Raw genomic sequence first — 25,899 nt, 5'->3', positions numbered from 1 at the left:
ATTTTGAAGAGAGAAAAATTTTAAAGATTTATCTTTAGAAACCTTATTATTTAATTTAAATGTCAACGACGCACCTTTTATTTTCTCTTCTTAGGAGCTTCTTATATATCTCACTGTCCGGTGATGCACAGTGTTGTCTGTAACGAGAGAAACACTGTCCGGAGACAGGCAGTGCACTTAAAAAAGCTCCAGCGCCAATAACCACAGACGATGCGCCTTAAATCATTAAAATATGTATATACATATTTTTTCTCTTAATTTTGAAATAAAACAAAAGTAGTGCCAAACTTTTTTTCCTTAAATAAGAATCGTCAACATTTACGGTCACAGAGGGACAAGACTTTTTTCAAGCACTGTCAGGCTTTGGACAATGTTCGCTTGTACTGACAGACTGCCTATCACTAAACCTGAGCTGTACGGGATTTCTAAGCTGAATAAATTTAAGGGCAGGCAGAGTGACTCCTCTTTGTACAAATTATGTTAATTGCAAAATAAAAAGTTATTAAAATTCTTAAAACATATTCAAAAAATATACACAACACAATTACTAATGGCTTAGAATATTTATTAAAGTTACTTATTACAACTTTTGTTGTAGTTGTAAAAGTTATCAACGAAGTAAAAAAAAAAAGTTACAACTAGTTTGTATGTACAATAAATTGTCATTTATTTGAAGTCATTTTGAACAGAAAAATAAACTTCTACCTCTGGGACCACTTAATTTTATTTTCACTTACAAAAAATAGAATGAGGAAGTAATAAGAAATGCAAATATTAAAAACATTTGTATCTTTGGATGTAAGTTTTATGCAGTTATTTCAACATGGAATTACTTTGGAAACAACTATTTATCAAAATATGATAACCAATTTCAATAACGGTAACATCAAACAGCCTGCCCTATTGTATTTTATGAAATATGTCAAGTAGCCATCTATTTTGTGTTAAGAATTTCAAGCTTACGTTAAAAGTTATTAATAACATTACTTTTGGAGAAAAGTAAATATTCCTCAGTAATTTACTTTAGCAAAAGGAACTAAAAATATTCGCTATACTTGTTAGTTTCGGTTGAAAGAAAATACGACCTTTTTATGTTTATTTGAAAGGTAGATTTAAAACATAACTATCAGAAATAGAAACAATAATAGCATAATTCAATATAATAGCAAAGCAAGTCCCATTCACTTCATTTAACTAAAACAACGAAAAGTAAAATAAAATAGATCAATATGAAAAGACGAGTAAATGAAGCGAAGAATTAAGCCCAATTAAAAAAAAAAAAACTAGTTCACAGATACATGAACCGAGTCTGAGTTACATGAGAAAATGTTGAAATTCAACGTTCTTTTAGTCCCAAATTCAAAATTAAACCTACGTTAATAATCGCCAGCTGGTTGTAGCATAGAAAAAATCTGAAGGTTAACGATATTAAAAAAATGTTCAATCCCATTTTTTGAATAAACTCACTTTCAATATGATCCATTCAGTTACAAAAGAGTATAAGAATACATTTCTATGACATGTGACATTAAAGGAGAATTTAAATATTTAACAACTGGACTTTTACAAATTTAGAAAAGTTCTGGAATTTAAAAATATAACAATTTAAATAGTATCAGATACAAATCAATACATCGTGAAGAACTCGAAATTTCATGAGCCAACTATCAAAATAAGTAAAATGTATTTGGGTTCGTTTATTTTTATTTTAAAAAGTTCTAGAGTAGTAATATAAACAAAATTAACTTACTTATTTTAAGGATGGTTTAAAGAAGACATAATAACCTCTAGCTCTTTTTTATGAGACTGAAGAAAAGGAATCTTAAAGGTAGATATTTTCAATACACAATCCTTTAAATAACCGTTATTCGTCAGCAAAACTTATAATTACCGCACTACATCAACGACACAAACTTTGCAAAGCACAATGTGTTCAATAGATAAGACGTAGAAATCATAACTACCAAATAATAACGAATCAACTAATCGTAACAACTTCTAATCGTAAGATTAGAATATGAAAGAATCACTCTACCAATTAATTAGAAAAACTAATTTAACATCTATGTTTAATCAAAAAAATTAATAAGAACCTTCCCATTGTCAATATTTACATTTCAGAATCATAGCAAAAAAAAAAAAAAAGACTTCATTATTAATCTAAACACATAACAGCGTAATGAGAAAATATTAGATTTCTAAAAGTTAACTGGAATTTTCTCTAAAAATAGTGTCTTTCTTACCTACATACAAGTTCGATCTATTTATGATCAAATAAAAAAGCCTTCAATGAAAGAAGTACAGAAAATATCTTGTGCAACAATATGTTATGTTAAATCAATTAAATCAAGTTCAACTGGTATACAACGTTTAAACTCCTAAATGCAACTGCAATGAAAGTTAAGTACATGTTAAGTCTCATATGAAACCACAACAAATGGCAACCATTCGGTATATATACATATATATCAATTACAGTCCCTACCGGCAGAAAGTTAAGAGGTTAAATATGATTCCCTTCGACAGTGTTTTCAATTTTAAACACATTTAGATTGGTAATTTTTTTTTTTTTGAAAAGAAATTAATTATTGTGTAACTAGGTTTAAGAAAATTATTCATCATAAAAAAAATGTAATTTCTGTTAAAACATTTTACCTGTGCAAAAAAGTTTATATCAAATATCTTCAGAACATTTTCTTTTTAGGGAATAGATATGATAGAAGATCCTGTAACCTGTAAATTTCAATCATTCAAAAATACACTAATCTTATATATTCTGAACAAACTTGTCTCTCATCAAAGGATAATAAATACATAAAAGTCACTTACAAAATTTTGTGCAAACAATTGTGCAGAAAAAAGTTTCATTTTATCTTCATTTTGAAGATAGTAGTTTATTGGATAAATTTCAGAAAAATAATAAACCTACATGCATACATATATGGAAATCTCCGTTATCAAGTGCCGAGTAGTTGGTACATCTAATAAAGGTAACAGAAATTAAGATGTTTAACTTAATTGTTTCCTGTGTTCTTTGAAAACTCTTTCATTCCATACTATGAATTTTTCAAAATACAGATTTTTCTAAGAAAAGAGGAATAAAATTTTTTTCTAACTCATAAAATTAAAGATAAAACAATGATTTCAATAGATGACTAATTTAACAACATTTAACTATTTCATTTACAAATACTCTTCCTATTAAATTCCTAGATCTAGAATTATGTTATTAAATTAAATAATTCAAGGAAATAATTGGCATCTTGAATTTAAATCAGTATCACTTTCAAAAGCACTGAAACAAAGTATCATGATTTCGAGTGTATTCTGACTCAAAATTGGATTTTAACTAAAACTGAGATCCAAGATCTACACATTATTTGTGTAATCTTGGTAATACATTAAAAACTAGAGTTTATATTCAGCAAATAAATATTTAATTTAGGGCAATTGCTTGAATGATCAATACCAGTTACACGGTTGTCTCAAATGATTTAAGCCAGTATAGCTGAAAAGTGGGTGGTTTAACAAGCTCATCACTGTGCTCTTTTTAATTTGAAAATGAAAACGCGATTTATTAAAGACAAAATAATAATAATAATAAAATTTAGGATAGCATGTTTCATAGATTTTTTCCTCAGGACCTTATTTATACATACATATGTCAAGAGATAACAAAATTTTCCTTTGAATAAAAAAGAAATGCAAAATCTTTGTTGTCACCAAATCTGCTTTCTGAAACAAGTTAATTTTTTTTTTACCTTCTTTTGGATTGAGAAATACTAATTATAAAAAATACCATAAAAACAACGCTAATGCAATATCAGAAATTAGTTTTAAAATTGAATCACAGAAACTTAAGACTTTTTGTTTTATTTTTTTGTTGGGACAGTTCATATACATATTTTAACATCCACGCTATGCAGTAATCGTAAAAGCATTATATACAATACATAATAATAAATAAAATATTTAAACATTAATTATCCTTATGTTTATTACTTGTTAATGATTGAGTTGCGCCGAATTTTCTTCTCTTTTTAAATTATCCTTAAGCTCTCGAATCCGAAAGGAGTAATAGCTTAGCCATTTCTTTAAGGATCTTGGTTTCCCTTTAACTTTACCTTGGATTATAATTATTTAGATAATTATTTATTAGATAATTATCTATGCTTAACAAAAGCAACCCTGCGGTAACTCCCATAACATTTACACACCTCATATCGGAACCCCAAAAGAATTTTGGTGCCACTAGTAGGCTTTAGCGGCTCTAGAGATTTCATACATCAATTTTTGTATTGAAGACAATACCTATGTAAATAGGATGGAGTTGGGTCTGAAAACATGGTCTTCATTGTGATTTATTGTTTCTAAGAGAACTGGTAGGTCAATTACCCGAAAATTATTTTAGGTAATACACGGGTAGTTGCAGGGTGTATGGAACTATCTGGAGTGGCGTTCTACTTTGAGAATGAGGATCACTTAGTGGTTTCTTGGAAATGGTCCATTGTTTTCCAAGCCACGGTTAATCCTATTTGTGTTTCGGTTGAGGCTGGCCAAATCAGGCCCCACATCAGTCCCAAACCAGCAGTGTACCTCGGGTTTCCAGGCGTGGTCGGCACTGCAGCATTTAACCTTATGGATGAGCTTTGTGGGCAGCCGACAGTCCGTGTGTTTGATTGCCTTTCCGGCGTCGATTGTGAAATGCTATCCGGTCTTTTAAGGATCTCTCAGATACGGATCTTTACAGATCTTGGTTCCCTCACTGGATCATTCAGTTAAGGAGACAGCTTGACAAAAATGGGATTCACCAGATTCTTTTAGTTGAGCTTGTGATGTTTACGATTGTTTGGAGTGTTAGGATTTATAGTAGGACTTGGTTTGTTAGAGGAGCTTGGCTTAAGCTTGTTCGAAGCTCGATTTGTTCGAATAGCTGTGAATCCTAGATAGATCAGACCTGAGGCTAGACCTATGTTGCTATTCTTTCGGGTATCCCTAGTGGTTTTTGATTGGTAAGGTTTCCCTCCCTAAGATGAATAAATAGTAGTAGGGTCTGATTGGTAGTAAACAATTAAACAGTTCACGATAGTAAAAGCAATTAAATGCTCCTTAAGCAAGTTTTGTATGTATATTTTTTTTTCTGAAACTCTTTTTAGTTTGTTTTTAATTAAAGGTACTATCGCTATCTATTCTTCGCATGTCAATAAAAAAAAATTACAAAGTCAATTTCTTTAAATAAAATATTCCCATATAATATTTTATCTAAATTTAACATTTTTTTTAGAAATTTGCAAATGATCAATATAAACCGTAAGAAGTGCTCCAATGCGCGATATCTTGGGCTCATAATCACAAACAAATGTTCTTGCATGTTAAATAATTGTCTTCTTTTTTCTAAAGGATATATGTATCTAACATGATCATTTCTCTGTGCTACTGGCATCAAGGTCCGAAATTTACTTATCGATTTGTTACTTTTTTTTTTTGGTCAAGATCTAAACTTGATAATTGAATTTCACACAGTTGAGGGAATCATGATAATGTATAAGATAGTTTGATTTAATGTTAAGATACTCTGATTCAAGAAAAAGACAATCTGTGAAATGTTTATAATTGACTTCATATGCTACAGCCAAAAGGTGGTGGGCCCCTATGATTGTCTCAATATGACCATAAGACTCTCAATTCTTGCATTTATGAAACCTAAATTTATAATTATTAATGTATTAAATTAAAAAAACAAACTCTTAGAAAAAATGACTTCCTATGAGTTGAGAAAATTACGGACTCAAGTATGTCACAAGGTTTGCGAGATAACCTCAAGATCACTGAGTAGTTCGTAGCGCCTAGCCTGTTATCAACTGTAATCATAAGCTTCCGCCATGATTAGTAATTATTGTAAGTCAACAGCTGTCCTGCATAACTTGTACCTTTCTGCAATTAAGTTGTTTTCATCTTTTATTATATTCCTACTTTTTTAAATAATTTTAATGTTTATTTGCGGCGCGACATGTTTGTTTTATTAATCCGCAAAAGTCTTCAAGAATGGCAATACAGATCGTTCGTAATTTAGTAATATATGTTTTTTAATCTTAAGGTTGTGGTATTTTTCATGGCTACGTACATGAAGCCGCATTTTGTTTATAAAGGTAATGGTCGTGTAAATCCCTTAGGAGAAGATAGATTTATTAAAGATGATGTGACTATGCCCATTAATCATGACGTGTATGAAGAAGCATCTTTTTACGTCCAGAGGCCCAGCATTAGTGTTGATAGTGAAACAAATGACTCAGATCCACCTTATCGAAAAGCACCTACGAAAAGCAAGGATAGTAAGTCACAAATATCACTGAGTTGTCCAGAAGATGATGCAGATGTTCCTTTGTTGAACGGTATCGTGAGTGTCTTTTATACTGAACTTGCTACTGGGAATAAATAATTTTCCTCAGATGGCGTGGTTTGATTTATATAATAATTATTACTATGTTAACTTGCACGTAAAGTTCTTAAATTTAAGTGCATATGTACTATTTTTTAGGATGGTTTTTCAAACTACCCTTCTGAATTAACAAATTACTGTAGAGAACCAATGCCTGTCACAAATTCGCATGCTTGGAGAAAGTTAGTAGCTGCCACAACAATGTGTCTTATCTTCATGGTAAGTATTGTAGAGCTTACACTATTTTTTAATTCGGTTACATTTTTTTAATCTTACTAGCTTTTCTAAAATTTTACAAGGTTATTGAACTGGTAGGAGGTTATATTGCTGGTAGTCTTGCAGTAATGACTGATGCTGCACATTTGCTTTCGGATTGCGTCGGGTTTCTCGTTGGTTTATTCGCAGTCTGGATTTCGGGTCAACCCCCAACAAATCGGTTCACATATGGCTATCACAGAGCCGGTAAGATTTACACAGATATTTTTCTAATTAAAGAAACTTTTGATGTTTATATTCTTGTTAACAGATGTTCAGTTAATGTAGTATTTATTCCCATATCTTTTGCCCTTAGGAGATTAGTGGCGGCTCCCTTAGATGTGTTTGTATGCAGAATGTATTTAATTAAAAACAGTGCGTTTATAGCTTGTGTGAGAAGCTACGTTTTTGTATGTGGGTACGTCAACCCATTGTAGATTCTCCATAAGTCCTTCACAGGTTTAAGATTTTGTTGGAACATTAGTGGTGTGAGGTAGTCAGATGTAATTGTTTATGTCTAGTATAAAATAAAACAATTATGTATTAACCAACTGATCCAATAGCTGGTTAAAGAGTCGAAAATTGAGGGTGGATGTATTAACTATTCCAGTTCTAATCTAAGCATTCTCACTGGCTGAATTTCCTAGAATAAAATGAATTTGAAACCAGAATAATTGAAATTCTTTAATCATCTCAACTCCAGCCAATAGAAATGCTTGCTATGAGTGCAGTTTTTGGAGCCAATGAACACTAATAGCTTTATTTTATTTTACTTTGTGAAGTTGTAATATGAGTGGATGTAAATAAGTAGATTAGTGATCAAATAAAGTGAAATATGACCCCTGAGGGTACGAGACTTCGACCTCGTAGAAAATGTTACTGTTCAGGTTTATGTTCACCCGATATTTCAGGGGGTGGACGATGGTAGTACCGTTTTGTATTTTTGATGGGAACCTTTGTTATGATGCAGGTCCGAAGTTTTTGTAATTTTAGTATACGCCTGTCTTTAGTTATCAAGCAACTGAGACATTTAATATTCCCTTTTTAGTCTTCTTTGTTAGAGACAATTATATTCCCTCTAGAGATCTTACATAAGATCACAGATTTGAAACTATTTTGTTTTTGGAAAAAACAACATTTTGAAAGAAAATTGTTTGTTTTCATTGAAAGTTTTTTGTTGTTGTTTTAGTCGCCATGAGAAAGCGTTGCTTCAAATTCTAACAAAATAATTTTTTGAAACTGTTGTAGAAGTGCTAGGAGCTCTGTTATCTATTTCAGTCATTTGGATTTTGACTGGAATTTTTGTTTATTTGGCCGTTGAAAGATTGGTGAAAGGAGAATTCGATATACATGCTGATGCAATGATGATTGTTGCGGCAATTGGTATTGCTATTAATATAGTGTACGTATTAAACCAAAAAAATCTTTTAATAAATTATGCAAATAATTGAACCGTTATTTTTAATGCTAGATGAATCTTTTTGATTTTAGTATGGGTTGCATATTGCACGGTAGTTCCTTTCATCATGAACATTCGCATCATGATGAAAACATAAACGTCAGAGCTGCAGTGGTTCATGTATTAGGTGATCTTATACAGAGTACTGGTGTATTTATTTCAGCTTTAGTCATAAAGTTGTATGTAAGTCTATTTCAGTGGCAGCAGAAATTAAAATATTGACTTATTATTCATAAAAAAATAATTTTTTTTTTTTTTTTTATCACAGCCCAATGCGAAAGTGATAGATCCAGTATGCACTTTTCTTTGCTGTTTATTAGTTATGTGTTCAACGATACCTATACTTCGTCAAAGTGTTTGGGTGTTGTTGGAGTGCCTACCGCCTGGATTAGATTATAGTCAACTGCATTCAGCTTTATCTTGTCTAGATGGGGTACAAAGTGTCCATGCTTTGCATGTATGGGCTCTTACCCCAGGTCATTATGTTGCCACTGCTCATCTTGCAGTAGGTAAGTGTAAAATGCATGTAATGAGTACATCTTCCAAATCGTTACTAAACCTTTTTAGCCCTTTTGTGAAGAATAAACTGACAAATTCTGTTGTTCGCATTTTCTTTAAGAGTGACTAAAAGTCTCTCCAATGATATTAAAATAAACCACTGATAAAACGAACAAAAAACAAATGCTAGAATGGACATTTAAGGCCCAACACTATGCTTCAGAATTCCTTTTTTAAGGCACAAGTATTTATTATGAATTTTCGTTATAAATACGATTTTTTTGTGCTTAACGTTCAAATCTGAGAAATAAAATATTGAGGTCTCAAAAAAAGTTTTGGATGTTGAATTACTCGTATTGGAGTTGAGAAATTATAGAAACCACTTGAATATGATCCATGTATTAGATCACCCAGTTTTGGACATACGTAGTTGGTCGAAAATTGATTATATTAAAAATAAATAAATTTAGGTGGAATGACAGATCGTGATGAAGTACTGAAGAAGGCTCAGTCATTGTTACATAACAAGTTCAGATTGGAAAGAACAACAATACAAGTGGAGCGGCATCTAAGTGATATGATCGCTCAATGACAACACATCAATGACATCAATATTTGGCTAGTTTAATTTTTTATTATTATTATAGTCTACCTGTTTTATTCTTGCCTTTTTATTTCGTTTATTTGTGATTTTTTTTTTTTTTTAAATGAAAATTTTTATTTTTTTGAGAAAGAGTGAATGTTATGCACACAGTTGTTATATGAATGCAGAAGAGAACATAAAAGCATACATAATGTTGCATGCTTTATTAAAAAATGCTATCAAAGTAAGAAAAAGAAACGTTCTTTATTAAAAGTACAAATAAATTTCAGCCAGGTCATTTAGACTGTGATAGATTTAAGGTTTAAATAATTTATATAAATGTATAAATATTTTAAAGAATTTTTTTACAAGTGTGTAAAAAAAAAGTGAAATAAAACTTGACATTGCAAGGTTCTAATAATAGTTAGATCTCGCTTAGTGATTATTTTAAAAGTTCTAAGTGATGATAATTTAAAAAAAAAAAGAAGCATTTAAATAGTATAATTTTTTAATTAATTACGATACTTTTCAACACTTTTTATTTTTAGTATAGATAAGACAAGATATTTTGTACATCACGCCAATGTTTGTAGAAATAATTTTTTAAATATTATTGTTAAGAATTTCTTTTGCACTTTTGCATGAATAATTCTTTTTTTATTTATTTAAGAAGCGAGTTTTTCACAAAAACATACGCGTCTAATTTCAAACTTACGGATTTTATAAACATTTTTTAAATAATTTTCGTCAGTTTTTTTTTTTCAGACATGTTATTTGTGTGTGAGGGTATTACGACTTCACTTTTAAGGTATTAATTTGATTTTGTTTTAACACTTCCACAAATTCATTTTAAATATTTCGAACTTTTTTCATATTATTTATTCAAATATGATTTAAACTAAGTTACTCGTTAAATATGATTTAATCCAATAAAATATTAGTTACTAGATTCATTGAAATGATTTACTTTGCCCTATAAAAAATAAATACGGAAAAATCAAAAGAAATATTTCTGTAAATTTGTGGATTGCCCTGTGACGCAAAGAAACGCCCTCGTTGATGAAGTCTATAATTTTTTTATGTTCATTAAAAATATTTGAAAACGTTTACAAAAGATATATTAAGTATTTAAGAAATTTGAAAAGTACCCTTTAATATTTTTTTGTAACATAATTAAATAATTTCATTTAATTGATGCATTTTCGTATTCAATTCATGCTTGAATAACAGTTTTGGGCATTATTTTAGTTTAGCGTACAGTCGTGTAATAATTTTTTATAATTTTTGAATGTCGTTTGTCTAGCATTGAATCAGTTGTAAAAAGAGGCCCTTAGTGCAGGAGTCGGCAACCAGCGGTTCTTTTATCCAAATTTTGTAGCTCTTCAGCCTGTCCTAAATAAATTGCATATTTTAATTTTATTGAAACAAATGAAAATTTCATTTATTAAAGTAAAGATATTTTTTCAAAAAGAATTTTAAATGGGAAAGGTTTGAAATTAAATAGAATTATATTAAAATACAGTACGTAACATATAGGACTGCCGCCATTTTCATTCAAATACAGGTTTAGTTATTATTTGTTTGTTTATTTACTTTGCAATATGTGAAAATAAATATATAAAACATTTAAATGTTATTGAATATCATAAAATAACAATTTGAGAATACATATTATCTTCCGAGTTGTTTACACTATCATCCTTGCGGCTCTTGGTAAGATTTATTAAAATTATTTAAGGAGAAATGGCTCTCTACTTAAAATAGGTTGCCGACCCCTGCCTTAGTGAAATAAAATTGATTTCTTTTTTTGTACTCCTACATTAATTCGAATTGTTTGAATTCTATTTTGACTTTATTTATCTAAAAACGAAAAATTGTGAACAGATATACTAAAAATTCATAAAAAATAATAATTAATAAATAAAATATAGTAAAACAAAATAATTGGGCGTCGCATGAAAATGATGCAGTCGTTTTACCTTTATAATTTAAGGCTAACATACAGATGATTTTTTTTACTCCTTTATTTTTTTATTAAAGCTTTCGGATTTCTAGCTTGAATCTTATTCTCATATTTTTTGAAATTACATAAAAAGTTGTTAAACATAGTTTTCTCAACTTTTAATTGTCTTCATATTTGGACATACAAAATAGTTTATAAAATTAAGTGATCTTAGATAATGCTAGATATTAATAATTCTCACATTTCTTAATGAAAATAAAAAAAAAGAAGTGAAATACACAATCTTAAAAATTAGTTGCAAGTTTTCGAAAGCACTTAACTTTTTTTTGAAAAATGGAATTCTAATTTTACTGCCAATTTATTAATAAGAAATAGTTTTTAATAGAATATCTAATTAACTAAAATTGTTGTTCATCCCATCAGGCCATTTTTTTTTAGGTTTAAGTAATTGTCAATGATTAATGAATTTGACATTTCTTTCGTGGCAACATTACTGACTCTTTAGTGCTAACATATATTTGTATAGTTGTTCGTTGAGGACTTTGAGCTGCCATATAATTGGCCTTTTATTTTTGTTTTAAAAAAGATCAGTCTTGCGAGAGTGGCCATCAGAAAGCAAATGATCTTTAATGCTATGTTAGTAGTTCTCGACTTAGTCGCTGTGAGTAATGCAGCATTGAAAGGAGAACGGCTGTAGCCAACATCACCGATACCTAAAATATGTTATGGTAAATGTAATTTCGTATGTTGTTTGTACGCATTGATTACGAACGATGTGAGCCTGTGCATAACCAGTTCCGTGTAGGTCTTTTTTCTGTTTTTTTTTTTTGTTTTTCTGTATTGCTCGTTGGAGACCAATTAGAAAGAGATCAATAAAAGGCTTAGTTTGTGTTATTTGTGCGAACGCTACATTCTAAGAGTTACCTGGTAGATAAAGAGGAGTATGGTAACAGAGTTAAACATTCATTCCGGATCTTCCACTGCAAGGCAATATGTTTTGGGCTGTTGAAATTATGTACTATGAAGGTAGATCTGTTTCTAAATGAATTCTTATTAGTTTGTCGTTCACTTATTAATAGATATGTATTAAAATACTTATTATGTGCGGAATATTAATTCATTATGTAAAGTTGGCGAATAAAGACTATATTATTTTATCTGCCGCAGTTTCACATGGAACATTTATCTACTCAAGTTCTTTCGATAGGGTTCTTACTGATGGCTTTTGTAGAAAAATCTACTTTTTTTAAAAGAAAAGAGAAGTGATTTAGAACGTTTACGTGTAGTATTGATGGACAATTGCAACGCAATGATGAATGTCCTCAATACGGGTTACAAGTGCCTAATCTAAGATTAATTAAGAACGGAAAATCTTTAACATTAAAGGCTTATACAACTAGTAAGGGAGATAATACTGATTACAACAAAAAATTACTCTTCAGATTAAAATTATCCATCTGTAGTTGTTAGACTTTTGTCTTGAAAGGTTTGAATGGGTAGAAATTTTTTTGAAAAATAAAATAAAAAATCTTGTTGAGGAGATGCTGAAGTTCAAAAGTTGATACAGTGGTGTCTTGCCCATGCTTATCGATGGCCGTTCTAAGATCTGTTCGCGACATCAGACACGCTCAACTAGCGGCCACTTAGCAGGCTTATATGAAAGATTGGAATCTTGAAAATTTTCATTCATTTTCATTTTATACAATATTTCTGTCTTAAGAGAAAACAAACTTCTGCTTTAATCATTATTTTAGTGTATTTACATATGAAATGGGACCATATTAAGACACCTAAAACATTCAGATTGCATTATAAACAAAACAGAAATAAATATTTTAATCTGGAAAAACTAATTTTCAAATTATATTAAAAAGCAACATTTTAAAAGTAAGTGTGCATAGTGGGTGAAATACGTCAATACTGGTGGCAATTGTGTGCATATGTCCATTCAGTATTCAATTTATATTGAGACAAGGTGATAAAAATTATAAAAATTTGTTAAAATCTTTCTTTTTAAAATTTGATTAAATTTAAAAAAAAAATTTGACCTATATATACAAAAATAAAACTGATCATTATGTAGTGACAATACACCTGTGATAAAAAAACACAAATCATATAAACATAATCCAATGCATAAAACGTGCGAGCGTATTATTGCTTTTAGCGTGCTGAAATATTATTCATTCCTATTTTTACTTTTTTTTTCCCACATAAAGTTTATAAAAACAAAAAAGGATGTATATTAAAATTAATCATAGACTATTGTCAGTAGTGTTCATGTAAAAAATGGTCTCTTGTCAGTGTTAAACTCAATTGAAAGACTGCTTCAATTCTCATTTCATCTTTTTACCCATCATAAAGCATCTATATAAATATTTGAATAAATATATTTACTATATTAAAGGTTCATCTAGCAGTATTTTGAACATTGCTAACATTTTACTTTTCGCTCGCTTGCAATGTGTTAATAAATTAAAAATTAAATTTAAAAAATAACAAATAACATTACTTATTAAATTATCATAACACATCATAATATTTATTAATGCACAGTTTGTACACTTCAAACATAAACAAAAAAATAAGATATTTAGAAAACACATTACAAAAAGTAATTATAATAAAAAATAAATTAAAATTAGCTAAGTTACTACTAAATTTAATGATTACAAAATTTAAACATAAAATTGTAAATGTATATTATTTAAAATTTTTCTTTACTATTTTAAGCTATTTCGATTTTGGATATTTTTTTAAAAAAATGATATCACTGCCACATCACTTTTTACGTCAAATTAAAAAGAAACATAATGAAAAAGATCACCATTGATTAATTATATTATTATTATAACTACTATTATTATTATTAACTTTACCTGGTTTTAAGCCCATTTTCTGAGCAAATTTGGTTATTATGGTTTACATTTTTGATGCAAATATAATTAATGCAAAGCAAAGGAAATTATTTTGAAATAACTCTATGACTACCTATCTTAGCCAAAAATTAAAAAGAAAAAGAAGTTGTGTATTCCGTCCATTTTCAATTAATCCCAAATTTAAACAAGAAAGAAAAAGTTTCCTGGATAAAATGTATTTTTTTTTTCTTTCAAATCACGCCTTTCATAATTGGTTAAAATTCATTTCCTACTTATAAATGATACCTGAAAAATTACTGCCAAATGTAATGTATAAGACATTGCGAATTTTATGCCAAAAGTGATAAAAAATAATAAATGTAACTTTTTAGATTTATAATCAGAAAATACAAAAAAACCTTACTAATTCTTTTTATTATTTTTAAAAATAGAACGATTAAACTTATTCAGTTATTTTTATTTCAGAAAAAGTCTATTTGCGTAAAAACTAATACTTCTTTCCTCTTACTTGAGTACCTTAATGTTAATTTTTCAAAATGATGGTTCAAATAAATACGTTTTAATAAATAATGACATTTCAAGGTAATATTTAATTGTTTTATTGAATTACATAAGTCTGACTTTTTTTTAATTAATTTATTTAATCATAACGAGCCGTTCAGAAACCAACGCGATGAAATAATATTTTTATGTTTTACTTTGGTAAATTTTAAAAACATATTAAATTATTCAAGAATTACGTTCACAAATGTTGTATTTTATTTTTTGAGCAATACAATATTTACCTTTCAGAATTTCCGCTTCTTATAATCCAGGTGATTACCAAGTCTATAACTTCTCTGGCAATTAGGATCTTCTCGTATGTTAGAGTTCTGTTGAGCTTTCTTTCTTCTCCATCTTTTTGAATAAAATTTAACTGCTAATTTCTTTTATATCAATCATCCACTAATTATCATGAAAAAATGAAAGCAATAGGTAAAACTAAACTTTTAAAAATAAAATTTAACTTCTGATTTCGACGCTTGTTCTGAACGTTTTTTTTTTTTTAATTTTTATTTTGACTTAACTTACTCTTGTATTGCTTGCGTCCAAATCATCATTTCTAAATGAACTTAAAGTTTTTTGAACTTTTCTCAATGAACTTCGTGTTTCTACGAATACATGTTAGAAACAACGACTTATGAGACCCTTCTCCTCAGAAATGTCTATAGTCTATACTCTTAAATATATATATATATATACATATATTTAAATATTAAATATATATATATATGTATATATTATTTATAAGCTCTAAACAGTATTGAATGATTCGTCCAACCCGTCATAGATTATGTGCTAAAAGCGACTCTCCTCTCATCATCTCAATTAGTTAAACGTGAATAATTTTCACACTTTTTTAATTTTTTTTACTTTACTTTTTCGAACTATTCTTGTTTATCAGAATCTTTTAGTCAACCAAAAGATTCATCAGTTTCTTCAGTTAAAGCCGTTTAGGTCTAACGACCTTGATGGTTTTAAAAATTTTATCATCTAAAATTATACTCGTAAATTAATTTGCAAATTGTCATTAAATCTGTTAATAATTCAAAAGAAAACTTTCTTTTTTCATTTTTTATTTTTCTAGAAAAAGTTAACTAGAATTGGTTAGGTAGCTTTCCTATAGATTTCTTTAAGTGAAATTAAAGAACATTTTGCCTCAACCTCACAGTAAATTAACCTGTGGGGAATTCAATGAACTGTTATCTGAAAGCGAATGTAAAGCATCACCACTTTTCCCAGAAAGAAAATAAATTAAGAAAAAAAAAACTTGGATAAATCATGACGCTTTTTACTTTTTAATTAATTTAATAAGACGTTTGAGTTGCCAAACCAAAAAATGGTACTAAATACTCTGTTAATAATTTATTTAATTCAGTAACATAATAATTAATTTAGGAATAAAAATAAATTAAGAATGTTACATTTAGATTCTTTTTTAAAAAGTTTGGATTGGTTCTTTCTTATTTATGGCTTTTGTTAAAGATCTCTTTTTATTCGCTTGGTTTTTTATTTTTAGCCTCCATCACAAATCAAATGAATTATTTAAATATGTGACGTAACCTAGAATTGGGATATCTTAACCAGTTTTGAAGAGTCATTTTAGTGTGTAATTTTCGATGTATGATAATAATAATGTTATTTGTGTTAGTAAAGCATTATACTACTTTTAACAGTTGGCACTATGTTCTACATCCTTGAAAATAGTGCTTTGAAGCTTGCTAATAATGACCTTAGTTGTTTGATGCGCTTTAAATTTTAAATTGTAAACCTAAAGTTTATAATGTTATAGAAGGATCGGAAATGATTGTCCTAGAGGTAACTTTGGTGCTGAGTTGTTGCATGTAGCCCATCTGTATCTTGTCACCTTCAATTTTGGAAGAAACGTGTGTAATTGTTTCAGAGCGGCCATAAAATGTACAAAAATGTTAAAAACAAAGATTTTTAACAGAAGTTGGTCTTAACAATATTTCAGATTAGATGATGACATTATTCTCTTTTCGCCTTAGACTTCGACTTCTTGTGAATCTTATTTGGCTACAAGAAGGGACTTTATGTTCTTTCTGGAGTTAGCAAATCTTATGCGAAGTCAAACTGCGAGTAGTGGAGCTGATGGATTCTAAAGGCTTGAAAGAGCCAATATCCCATTTCAGACCTTATCAAAAATTATTTGACTGATTTGTTGATCACTCTAGAAGCTTTTCTTCACAGGAACCAAGGCAGAGGAGGTTTAAAATCTAGTTATATTCTCGAAATCTACAGAACAGAACTTGAATCAGAAGTAATGACTAATTTTTTCCATTATTCTAAAATACTATTTATTTTACATTCTAAGATGCATTCACTCTTGGATGCAAGTTTTTTTTCCAGGATCCTCCGTCTCTTTAAGGATGTTGTAAAATATGTTTTATATTAGAATGATTTCCTAAAATTGTCCTAATCAAGCATAAGAATAGGTTATGTAATTCCGACTCGACTCAATATAATATCTCGGAATTTTTAACAGTTTCTACATTTATTAAATCTTACTTTCCTTCAGTAAATAATCAATTTGCAGTTTACAGCAATCCTTGCAGTTTAGTTATAATTATTATCTTTCTTTTAATCCTTAAGCTTTTAATTCACTTATGACAAATTCCGTAACTAGTTAATTGTGATTTTTTTTTTTTTAATTTTGATTGATTATTTTTATTGATTCTTTCTCTCATCTGAAATTTTATTGGCCTAAACAAGCTAAAATATATTTCTGTTCTATTTTCCTCCTCACAAAATCCTGATGAATAGTATTATTCTAGATTTTCAAACCATTCTTCTCGATGAATTTCCTATACAGAAAATCAGTTATTAATGTTATCATTTAAACCAAGCGAATAAAAATGTTAGTGCCAAATATAAAAAAAGCAAGTTCTAAAAAATTGTAAAATACCGATGAAATTTTTTCTAAAAACCAAATATTTTGTGACAAAAACTAAAAACTTTTTGATAACATACAGGTTTTAATTGCAAGATTATTATATCAGTTACAACTGTTCTGATAAGGGATAAAGAAAAAAAAAGATTAATCAGTGACAATATAATGTTAAAAATAAGTAAATTTCGTTATTTCAGAATAAAATATTACCTGTTTAGATAAACACGTTTTTATTTATTTTTTTTATTAGGTGCAAACATTGTTAAAAATATATCACACTACTTTTATTTTGTACTAATATTATTTACATTTACACCTTAATTTTTACTTTGTAAAATGGTTCTGTTTTTGTTTGTTTATGTAAGCCCTGTGAGTAATGAGGAAGGAATATCTCGTGAGATCTATTATCTTGAAGAATACTAATAATTTATCAGTAATGCCTAATTTGTTTAAGAGTCTCTAACAACTGATTTTGCACATCTGATAAGAATGAGTGTCTCATAAATTTGACAGTAGCCATCATTTCTTTTTAACCCGCTTATTTCAAGTTAAACAAAGGAAAGATGAATTTATTTTAAATAACTTTTTACTTATTGCTAGTTATTGTTTTTTTAAAACTACAAATGCAGGTCCTGAAGATGTATAATAAATCAGACCCAAATTAAGAATCATTTACTATTTGCCTTTTTTCACCCCTTTATACCCAAATTTCTGGCACCACATCACCTTGATCTCCTTTTTGAGAACTTCTGGTAATGTTGAGGCATTCACCATGGAATGACCAAGTTTACCGAACGCTACCAGACAAACGTGCTTAGATTTATTTTTTAAATTTCGTATTTCTCACAGGAGATCACTGAATTTAGATTTAAAAATTCTTTTAAATTTTGGTGATGAATTCTGTTTATGTTTCTAATAAAGAATAATGATAGCAAACAAATATGTTTGGTTCTATAATTAACATTTACTCTGTTCACTATCTTGGCAATGAAAACTGTGACCTTACTTCCACTAAACTGAGAGACCGATACACATTTCTGCTAATGGTTCATATTAGTTGTGATTTTGACACTCTTCAAAAGTTCTCTTTTATAAAGAGCACTCTCGATTAAACCAATTTGAGCCCCACCTTCATGCCCTGGCACCCTAATTAGGAAGATTTTTCTAGGTAAGGTAGGAACCAATCTGGCCTAAATTAATCAATTCAGACTCGGAGAAATGCTTACGACTGAAAAAGCATTATTGGAATCCTTAGACTAAGATATCTGAGATACATTTTTTCTTCCGCTTCTTACTCTTAAGGGTAAAAATCCGTCTTATTAAACAGAGAGAAAATATTTCTTGCCAAGTAATTTATGCTTTTTTATTCATTAAAATATTTTTTATATTAAAATATCTTTAAACATACAACATATAATTTGATTTTAGTAAGTTTCAGACCATTTTTTTTTTTTTTGTATGTATCAATAGGAATTTTTTTGTATATTTATTCTTTAAAATTAAAATGACAAGTACTTAAAAAATGTGGTTTGTACAGCTAAGTCAGAAGAAGTTATATATGAACTGTTTTACAGCAGATTTGCTTGAATGTTCAATATTTCTTAATTTTAAAATATTGAAAAAAAAAATGGGTATTTAATTTCATTTATGGGCATTTATATTATTATCTTAACAAATTATTTATTTTTAATAATTAACTCGGACATAAATTTATTTATATGTCTAATTAATCATCACAATTTTATATTAAGAAAAACTTATTCAAAGAGATTCCATTATTGTAAAATATAATGTGTGTCTTTTTACAATATAGATAAGTATAAAATTTTATATTGAATTATCATCATTAAACTGTATTTATTTACAATTTATTATCAATCAGAATTATATTTTTGTAACAGTAAGTTTTTTAAAAAAGAGAAAGTTTGTTTATAAAAAAAATGGGTGTTCTCTTTTGTTTCAGTGTGGATTTTTTGTTAGCTAATCAAGAACATATATCACTGAAAAATTGGCTGTTTATCGACTCTCTTTGACTTTTTTTATCTTAAATGAAAACCAGTTACTATTAGAATCGATTTATGGGGATGGGATCGTTTAATATACTTTTTTTTTTATTATGCATATTTTCTTGATTGTAGCTTTTTCCATCACGCGTAATTGCTTAAAGAAAATTGTAGCCATCTGATGTTTTATAGATTTTTCCAGCGCTTTTTTTTTTTTACTTTGAGAACTTCAAAATTAAGTTTTAATTTTGCATTCGATTTCAACCACTGCAAAATTAGACATCTTATGTACGTTTGATGGCATGTAAAGTATTTTAACGATTAGGATTTAGTTTTTTAAATAACGCTTTAATGTTTTCTACTAACTTCATCATGGAAACATATTTTGAAGTTTTTTTCGCTTATTCGATTTTTATTTCGAGTCTGCGTCATTAAGTCTTGTTTGTTATTAACTTGATTTTAAATAAATCCTTTATAAGAATACTTCAAATGGATATAAAATTGTATCAGTTTCATTGATTCTGTAAAGTTACTCACCATTGTTGAAGAGATATTTTTAGTTCTTTTACTCAAACAATAACGAAGTTGATTGAAAATAATATATAGCACAGTACATAAAGCCAGTCATCAAAACTTTCACAAAAGTATGACATATTTTTTAAACCAAGGATAATCAATTCCATGGGTTAATTTAGTCACATATAACATCGCATAAACTCATCACATTTACACATTTCACAGTTTACATAGATTATGGAGCGACAATAGATTTCTTAAGTCGCAGTGGATTTGGCTTAAGCCCTCCCTGTATAAACTCTAAGGCCACAAATACATTGTATTGCATTAAACAATGTGGTTAAAAAAAAAAGAAGTGTATTCTTACCATAAGAGAATGCCAATTTTAAATAAATCGTTTTGGGAAACCCCAGACATTGTGGTTGTAATTTATTTTTAAGTTATTTTATTAATATTCAAAAAATATAAACTTATACAAGTACAGAAGTGAAGAATAATTACATTTAATACCTTTTGGTGATTGTCAAAAACGTGAATTAAATATGGACTTTCATTATCAATGTATATTTAATATCTGTATATTGTGATAAATGCAAAATAATAATAAAATAATGCATAATTGTAATGTTTAATGTGTGAAAATAAAAACTACGATCGGGGCCACCTGTTGTTTTTCTTGATTATCTTCTTCTTCGAATCGTTGGTGCTGAAGGTTTTTTCATAGAAGTGTTTTCATTGACAAGCGATATTTATGTTCTTAAAAAAAAAAAACGAGAAATTTAGAGACGAAACTTTTAAATTAGGGATAAAATTGTCACTTTATTTCATAAAGTTCTGTTTAACGTATTATAAGATTTGCAACATTAAACTTTCTTATATTTTATTTGGCAAACTTGATTAATCATTAAATTAACATTATTTAGAAAAATTATAAGTTTAAACTAAAAGTAAATATAAACTTGATTGCATTTTTTCACTTTTACACGTTAAACACTTTATTTATACAATGCAATTTAAATTTAAATAAATTAAGAAATCTATGAAGTTATCAAGAGCTGGAAAATTTGTGATTAATTTGATTACAATCAGTCAGCTTGTCATTTTCGGTAAGACGTTACAAATTTGGTGTTCTGCTTGTGAAATGAATGATTAAACGCTAAACTTTCTTCCCGAAAAATAGCAAAGCCGAGTAAAAACCAAAAAAAAAAGTATCATCTTAATGCATATCTTATCAGTATGTTATAAATTATGCAAGAAAATTTGTTTCAGCAACACATCTTAAGTTAAAGAGAAAATACTTAATGATGAAGACTGAGAGAAATTAAACTACAGTTCATAAAAAATATTTTTATTTGTTTAAGATCCTGTACACTTAAATAATTTTTTTTAGTTGAGATAGCATAAAATTTTGATCATCAGAAATCCCAAACAGTAGTTTCAAGGTTTAGATTATCTATCCTCTCACAAGCCATTATTGATTCCAATTCATCTGAAAGATGTACTCTAAATTAAACTAATATTTATTCATAAGTACATTGATACAAGGAAAGGTTAAATATATCATCTACATTTTAATTTAAATACTGTGGGTGGACAGTATTTTTTACCAAAACAAGCGGGATGGAACAGTTAGAGATCTATTGTCATTAAAACAGCTCTTCAACTTGATTGTAAATCAATTTAACCTTACCCAACACATTATTGATAGCAATTCATTAGAAGTCTTTAATTTAATTCAAACATAACACTCAGAATCGTTCTTCTACAGTTCTCTTACATTTTACTGTACCGATTTTAATTAAGTGAAAACGACGAAGTAACTTAAATACCTATTTTTTTCAGGCAGGCTTTACTTTCAACCACCAAATTGTGTACTGTAGACAGAGGCGACTCGCAAACATACTTCAAATTTATCATAGTTACTATTAAAATAAAATCCAAGGTCTAGATTGGGAATCAAACACAGTACCACGATACTTGATAGCTTTGCGGGCCCTAGTGTTGCCGCTCGGCCTCAGCAAAGTTTATGAACAGTGCCAATAAGAAAACATCCCACAGAAGAATTATTGCTCAACATAAAATACACAAGAGCACTTAACTCCCAATCAAAGCGACGATTATTATCTTGGGCTTTGACCGGCTCTGAGGCCGATAATGACGCCTTAGAATCATTAATAGCTCCTTTCAGTGGAATTAAAACAGAGGGAGAATTGCAATATCAGGCTGAACGTCTGTTCAAAGAAGCAGAGTGATTTGCTTCATTCGAAATAGTCTAGCACCTTCCCCAAGCTACACAGCATACAAGAAAATTTCAGAACCACCAGATTCAGTCAGAAGACAAGCATTTGAGGTCCAACGGTGGTGTAACCTTTCAATAATTTGCCAGGTAATACGGACGCACAGAGCGAAATTACTTACTAGCGCACACAAATGGAATGGTAAGGTTATATTCTTTTGAGAGTGAGAATGAATGTGATGAGATGATGAAGATGAAAATAGATTCACTTATTTAGTACCGACACTAGATTATATTCAAATATTATATAAATATAACTCCGAGCTAATTTATGCTTTAATTATGAAAGTATGATTAACAAAGAATTGATAATAATAAAGCAAGGGTAGACGTGGTATATTGTTAGAGCGGATGCTGATGGTATTCATGAAGTGATAGCAATTACATTATTTTGTGCCTGGAAGCATATGCTATTGCATCATCTTTATTCCAATGGAGCCCATGACCTTAAGACTAATTTAAGAACTTAAGTAAAAACTCTATATAGGAAGCAAATTTGGTGAGATTGAAACAAAGTAGAGACTGCTGATGAAAAAAGAAGCAAATGAAGTTTTCATTAATTTACCTTGATTGTCAGGAAGAGTGTTAGGTAAGACAGGAACTGCGGGCAATAGTAGAGCTGGTAGTGAAGAATATGGTGGGGCATTTTTAAAGAAGGAATGAAGTAACAATTCTCTTGCAGAAGGCCTCCATTGGCAGCAATTCAAACATGACTCGATTGCTGAATGAAAACTTTCAGAAAATTTTCGTTTTGATAAAGTGTGCGAATAGTCCTCTCCGTCTCCACCATCGTCACCTGCAGGCTCCAAATTATTAATTTTAATAAAAATTTTCTAAATTATATTTGGAACAATTACAAATAACGTAATAACGAATAATTAATTACCTTGTCCGTTTATAGGATTTGGAAAAAAGGTAGTTGCATCTAATAACTGTGGCGGTATCCCTCTTAATTTTTCTATGAGCATAAGAGTACTTGGTGTACCCCAGTAGGGCACTATACCATTAGCTAATTCGCATGCAGTTACACCAACACTATATACATCACATTTTTCGTTGTAGCCTTCTAGGTTCTAAACATAGCAACAAGTATTATTTTTTGAATCATCATTTTATTAATGCGCGGCGTGTTAACCCTATTCCCTTGTTGTAGAATCGGTAGACATGTCTGAAAAGTTGCTTAATGTGATAACCATATTGGAATTTAGTCTATTGTCAGCTGTCCAAAAGGTTAAAGCGTTTTGGTAGGATTGGCGATTTTGTAAGTGGATCAGAGAATTTGTATTAAATTTTGCTATAAGAATGGAATAGAGTGAAGCACATTTTTAGAAATATTAAAAATGGCTTTTGATGAGTCTTCTATGAGTAAAATAAGGGTTTACATGTGGTATAAGCGTTTCCTTAATGAACGTGAATAAACTTCTAATAATACGAAATAATTACCTGATGGAGTAATTCTGGACTCAACCAGTATAAATTAGGAGCAGTCGTTGAAGGAAATGAATGCACTTTTTTCTGCCATCTACCAGAACTAATTAGCGGACAAGAATATCTAAGTCCAGTTAGGGTGACATGACCTTCAGCAGATACTAAGACATGGCTACCACGCACTGCCCTGACACATAAAACATAGGAACTGTTTATTTCTAAAATAACTGCTAAAAAAAAATTAATTTAAAAATGTCTCTGAAATCCTATAGAAAAAAAGCAGTTAATTCGAATTAGGATATTAAGTAATACTGCGAAGCTCTTAATTTATTCCCAGCCAGATTCAAACTAGTCTCCTACGAGAAAATAAATAAAAATTCCAAGTGTTCGTTTCCAATAATAATTCATTGATTAAGCTTACTCTTTCGAAATATTTTAAAGAGTACCTTTAAAAGAACGTTTTAGGGTCTTCTTCAGTAAAGTATAGCGGCACATTGCCTATATCACTAACTTAAAAATTGAAGGGAGTATTACATTATAACGAAACTAGTCAACACCGGTATCTTATTGGGTTAGAGATGATACATTTGTATGCGGCATTAAAGTTATATTTGCCCTGTTTTTTCTATAGTTTCAGTTTCTTTTAAATGTACTGCACGTTCACCTCACACTGAGTATTAATATCAAAGGGAGTATAAATAAATAATTTAGAAACGATCACAAAAATTATATTCTGCTTTTTGTATAAGCTCTGCTCACTTCCAAGTTCTTAATACCAAACACTTTTTCAAGTAACAATAGGGAGGAAATAGATCCAAAGGGGTCGCTGTGGCGTAGGCCTTGAGGCCGCCAAAGCTGAACATTAAGGAGAAGCTTTCAAAGAAATTATTAGGTGAGTGTTCTACAACATAAATGTTACACTCTCCTCCACTCAGATTAAAGTGGTTGTGACTGAAGGTCCCCAAATGAATACGCTAAAACCTGAACGGCTGAAGAAGAAACATAAATACCACTATTCTCACCTATGAATTATGCCTTTGGAATGTAAATAATGTAATGCATTCAAAACAGCTTTAAGTATTATAGCTATTGCTGCTTCTGGTAACCCTGCGGGGAAATATCGTAAAATAAGATGTGCACAAGATCCATAACCCATCACTGGCAATACAGAGACTATCTCGTGCCCACTCACAAATGAACTAAGTACTGGCAAAACATTGGGATGATTCAGTTGTCGCATTAAAATTATTTCATCCTGTCGAACAAAAAAAATGTACATACATCTTTGACAGTCAATGCATAATGTTGAGTTTAACATTGAAATTTATGAAAGAAACTAAGTGATTACTATTTCGAACATTCTTCAGAAATTTCTTATTTGAAGACAAAATAAATTTATTTATTTATTTTCTGAAGGTAATAATAAAGAATAACTGAAACATTGTTCTAGGTACTGATTCACTTAGGAACTCCAAATCCCGAATTAATGTTCGCATATTCATTATTATTATTTTTTTTTAAGTAAAGCATTGCCTATATGTATAAATAAACAATATTCAGAATGTTATTAATAAAGTGTTAAGACTACTTACCTGCACCAGCTGTACCTGTTCTCTATTTAGTCTTTCAAAATTATATTTCTTAAGTGCCACTAAGGTCTTAGTAGGAACATGCCTAGCAATATATACATTAGCTATCTTCGTTAAACTATGTCCAACATAAAATGAAATTAGATAACTGTCTGATTCTGAACCATACGTTACTGCCATTCCTTATATAATTCAAACGTATCTGTTTAAAAAAAAATAAATCATGATTTTTTTACGAAATGAAAGTATCAAAACTTAGGATTCAAGTGAGATCTGCATGTCTACTTATGTATGTTATAAAAATACCTCGATTGTGAGGAACAACTCTCTGTTAGCATTTTATTCGTCTAGCAGACGCCTGAGCCTTCATAACCTGTGATACAATTATAATGAGTCAAAAAAGAAATGCAAAATACAACCAACACGCTACATAATTAAAAAAAAAATAAAGTTAGCGATAGTGTTTGGAGGTTACAGGTACAGCACAAATTTGTTATTTTTGTATATTTTAATTTGCCATGACATCTAAGGCAACGAGTT

The 25,899-nt window shown here is 29.3% G+C and overlaps 3 protein-coding genes across 26 annotated transcripts in view; 1 reads left to right on the top strand and 2 right to left on the bottom strand.

Annotated features, from left to right (window-relative positions):
* LOC141454094 (zinc transporter foi-like) overlaps nt 1-2,735 on the bottom strand; it is a 19,342-nt gene extending 16,607 nt beyond the window's left edge. Inside the window, exons 1-2 of one of the 5 annotated variants that reach the window (XM_074127914.1) lie at nt 2,244-2,383; nt 75-216 (exon numbers count right to left, since the gene is read on the bottom strand). The gene's annotated coding sequence lies outside the window, so the exon portion shown is untranslated. Of the gene's footprint in view, nt 1-74; nt 217-1,750; nt 1,892-2,243; nt 2,384-2,655 lie in introns of those variants that run through there. The other 4 variants (XM_074127915.1, XM_074127917.1, XM_074127913.1 and 1 more) reach the window with 4 other exon arrangements.
* On the top strand, nt 1,143-20,401 carry LOC141454100 (proton-coupled zinc antiporter SLC30A2-like). Of its 19 annotated transcripts, none has more exons than XM_074127943.1 (9): nt 1,143-1,676; nt 1,761-1,828; nt 6,174-6,397; nt 6,539-6,658; nt 6,739-6,901; nt 7,943-8,096; nt 8,186-8,336; nt 8,422-8,662; nt 9,122-20,401. In XM_074127943.1, the coding sequence occupies exons 2-9, from the start codon at nt 1,801-1,803 to the stop codon at nt 9,241-9,243; spliced, it is 1,203 nt and encodes a 400-aa protein (XP_073984044.1). In that variant the 5' UTR covers nt 1,143-1,676; nt 1,761-1,800; the 3' UTR covers nt 9,244-20,401. The 19 variants fall into 19 exon arrangements, 17 of the variants coding, with proteins under 17 accessions (XP_073984044.1, XP_073984040.1, XP_073984039.1 ...); XM_074127939.1 differs by having other exon boundaries at nt 6,150-6,397; XM_074127938.1 differs by having other exon boundaries at nt 1,143-1,683; nt 6,150-6,397.
* Stlk (Ste20-like kinase) lies at nt 19,556-25,899 on the bottom strand. 2 transcript variants are annotated; one of them, XM_074127952.1, is made up of 7 exons: nt 25,666-25,899; nt 25,363-25,561; nt 24,793-25,025; nt 23,786-23,957; nt 23,229-23,415; nt 22,908-23,138; nt 19,556-20,802 (listed from the first exon to the last, which is right to left on the bottom strand). In XM_074127952.1, the coding sequence occupies exons 2-7, from the start codon at nt 25,537-25,539 to the stop codon at nt 20,765-20,767; spliced, it is 1,038 nt and encodes a 345-aa protein (XP_073984053.1). In that variant the 5' UTR covers nt 25,540-25,561; nt 25,666-25,899; the 3' UTR covers nt 19,556-20,764. The 2 variants fall into 2 exon arrangements, with proteins under 2 accessions (XP_073984053.1, XP_073984052.1); XM_074127951.1 differs by lacking the exon at nt 19,556-20,802 and adding an exon at nt 21,379-21,535 and having other exon boundaries at nt 25,666-25,897.

Source organism: Rhodnius prolixus, unplaced genomic scaffold (genome assembly GCF_049639745.1).
Source record: "Rhodnius prolixus isolate KJV_2025 unplaced genomic scaffold, Rpr scaffold_9, whole genome shotgun sequence".
In the NCBI taxonomy this organism is placed as follows: Eukaryota; Metazoa; Arthropoda; class Insecta; order Hemiptera; family Reduviidae; genus Rhodnius; species Rhodnius prolixus.
Note: the sequence above shows the minus strand (reverse complement) of the source record. Positions and strands in the feature narration are given on the sequence as shown.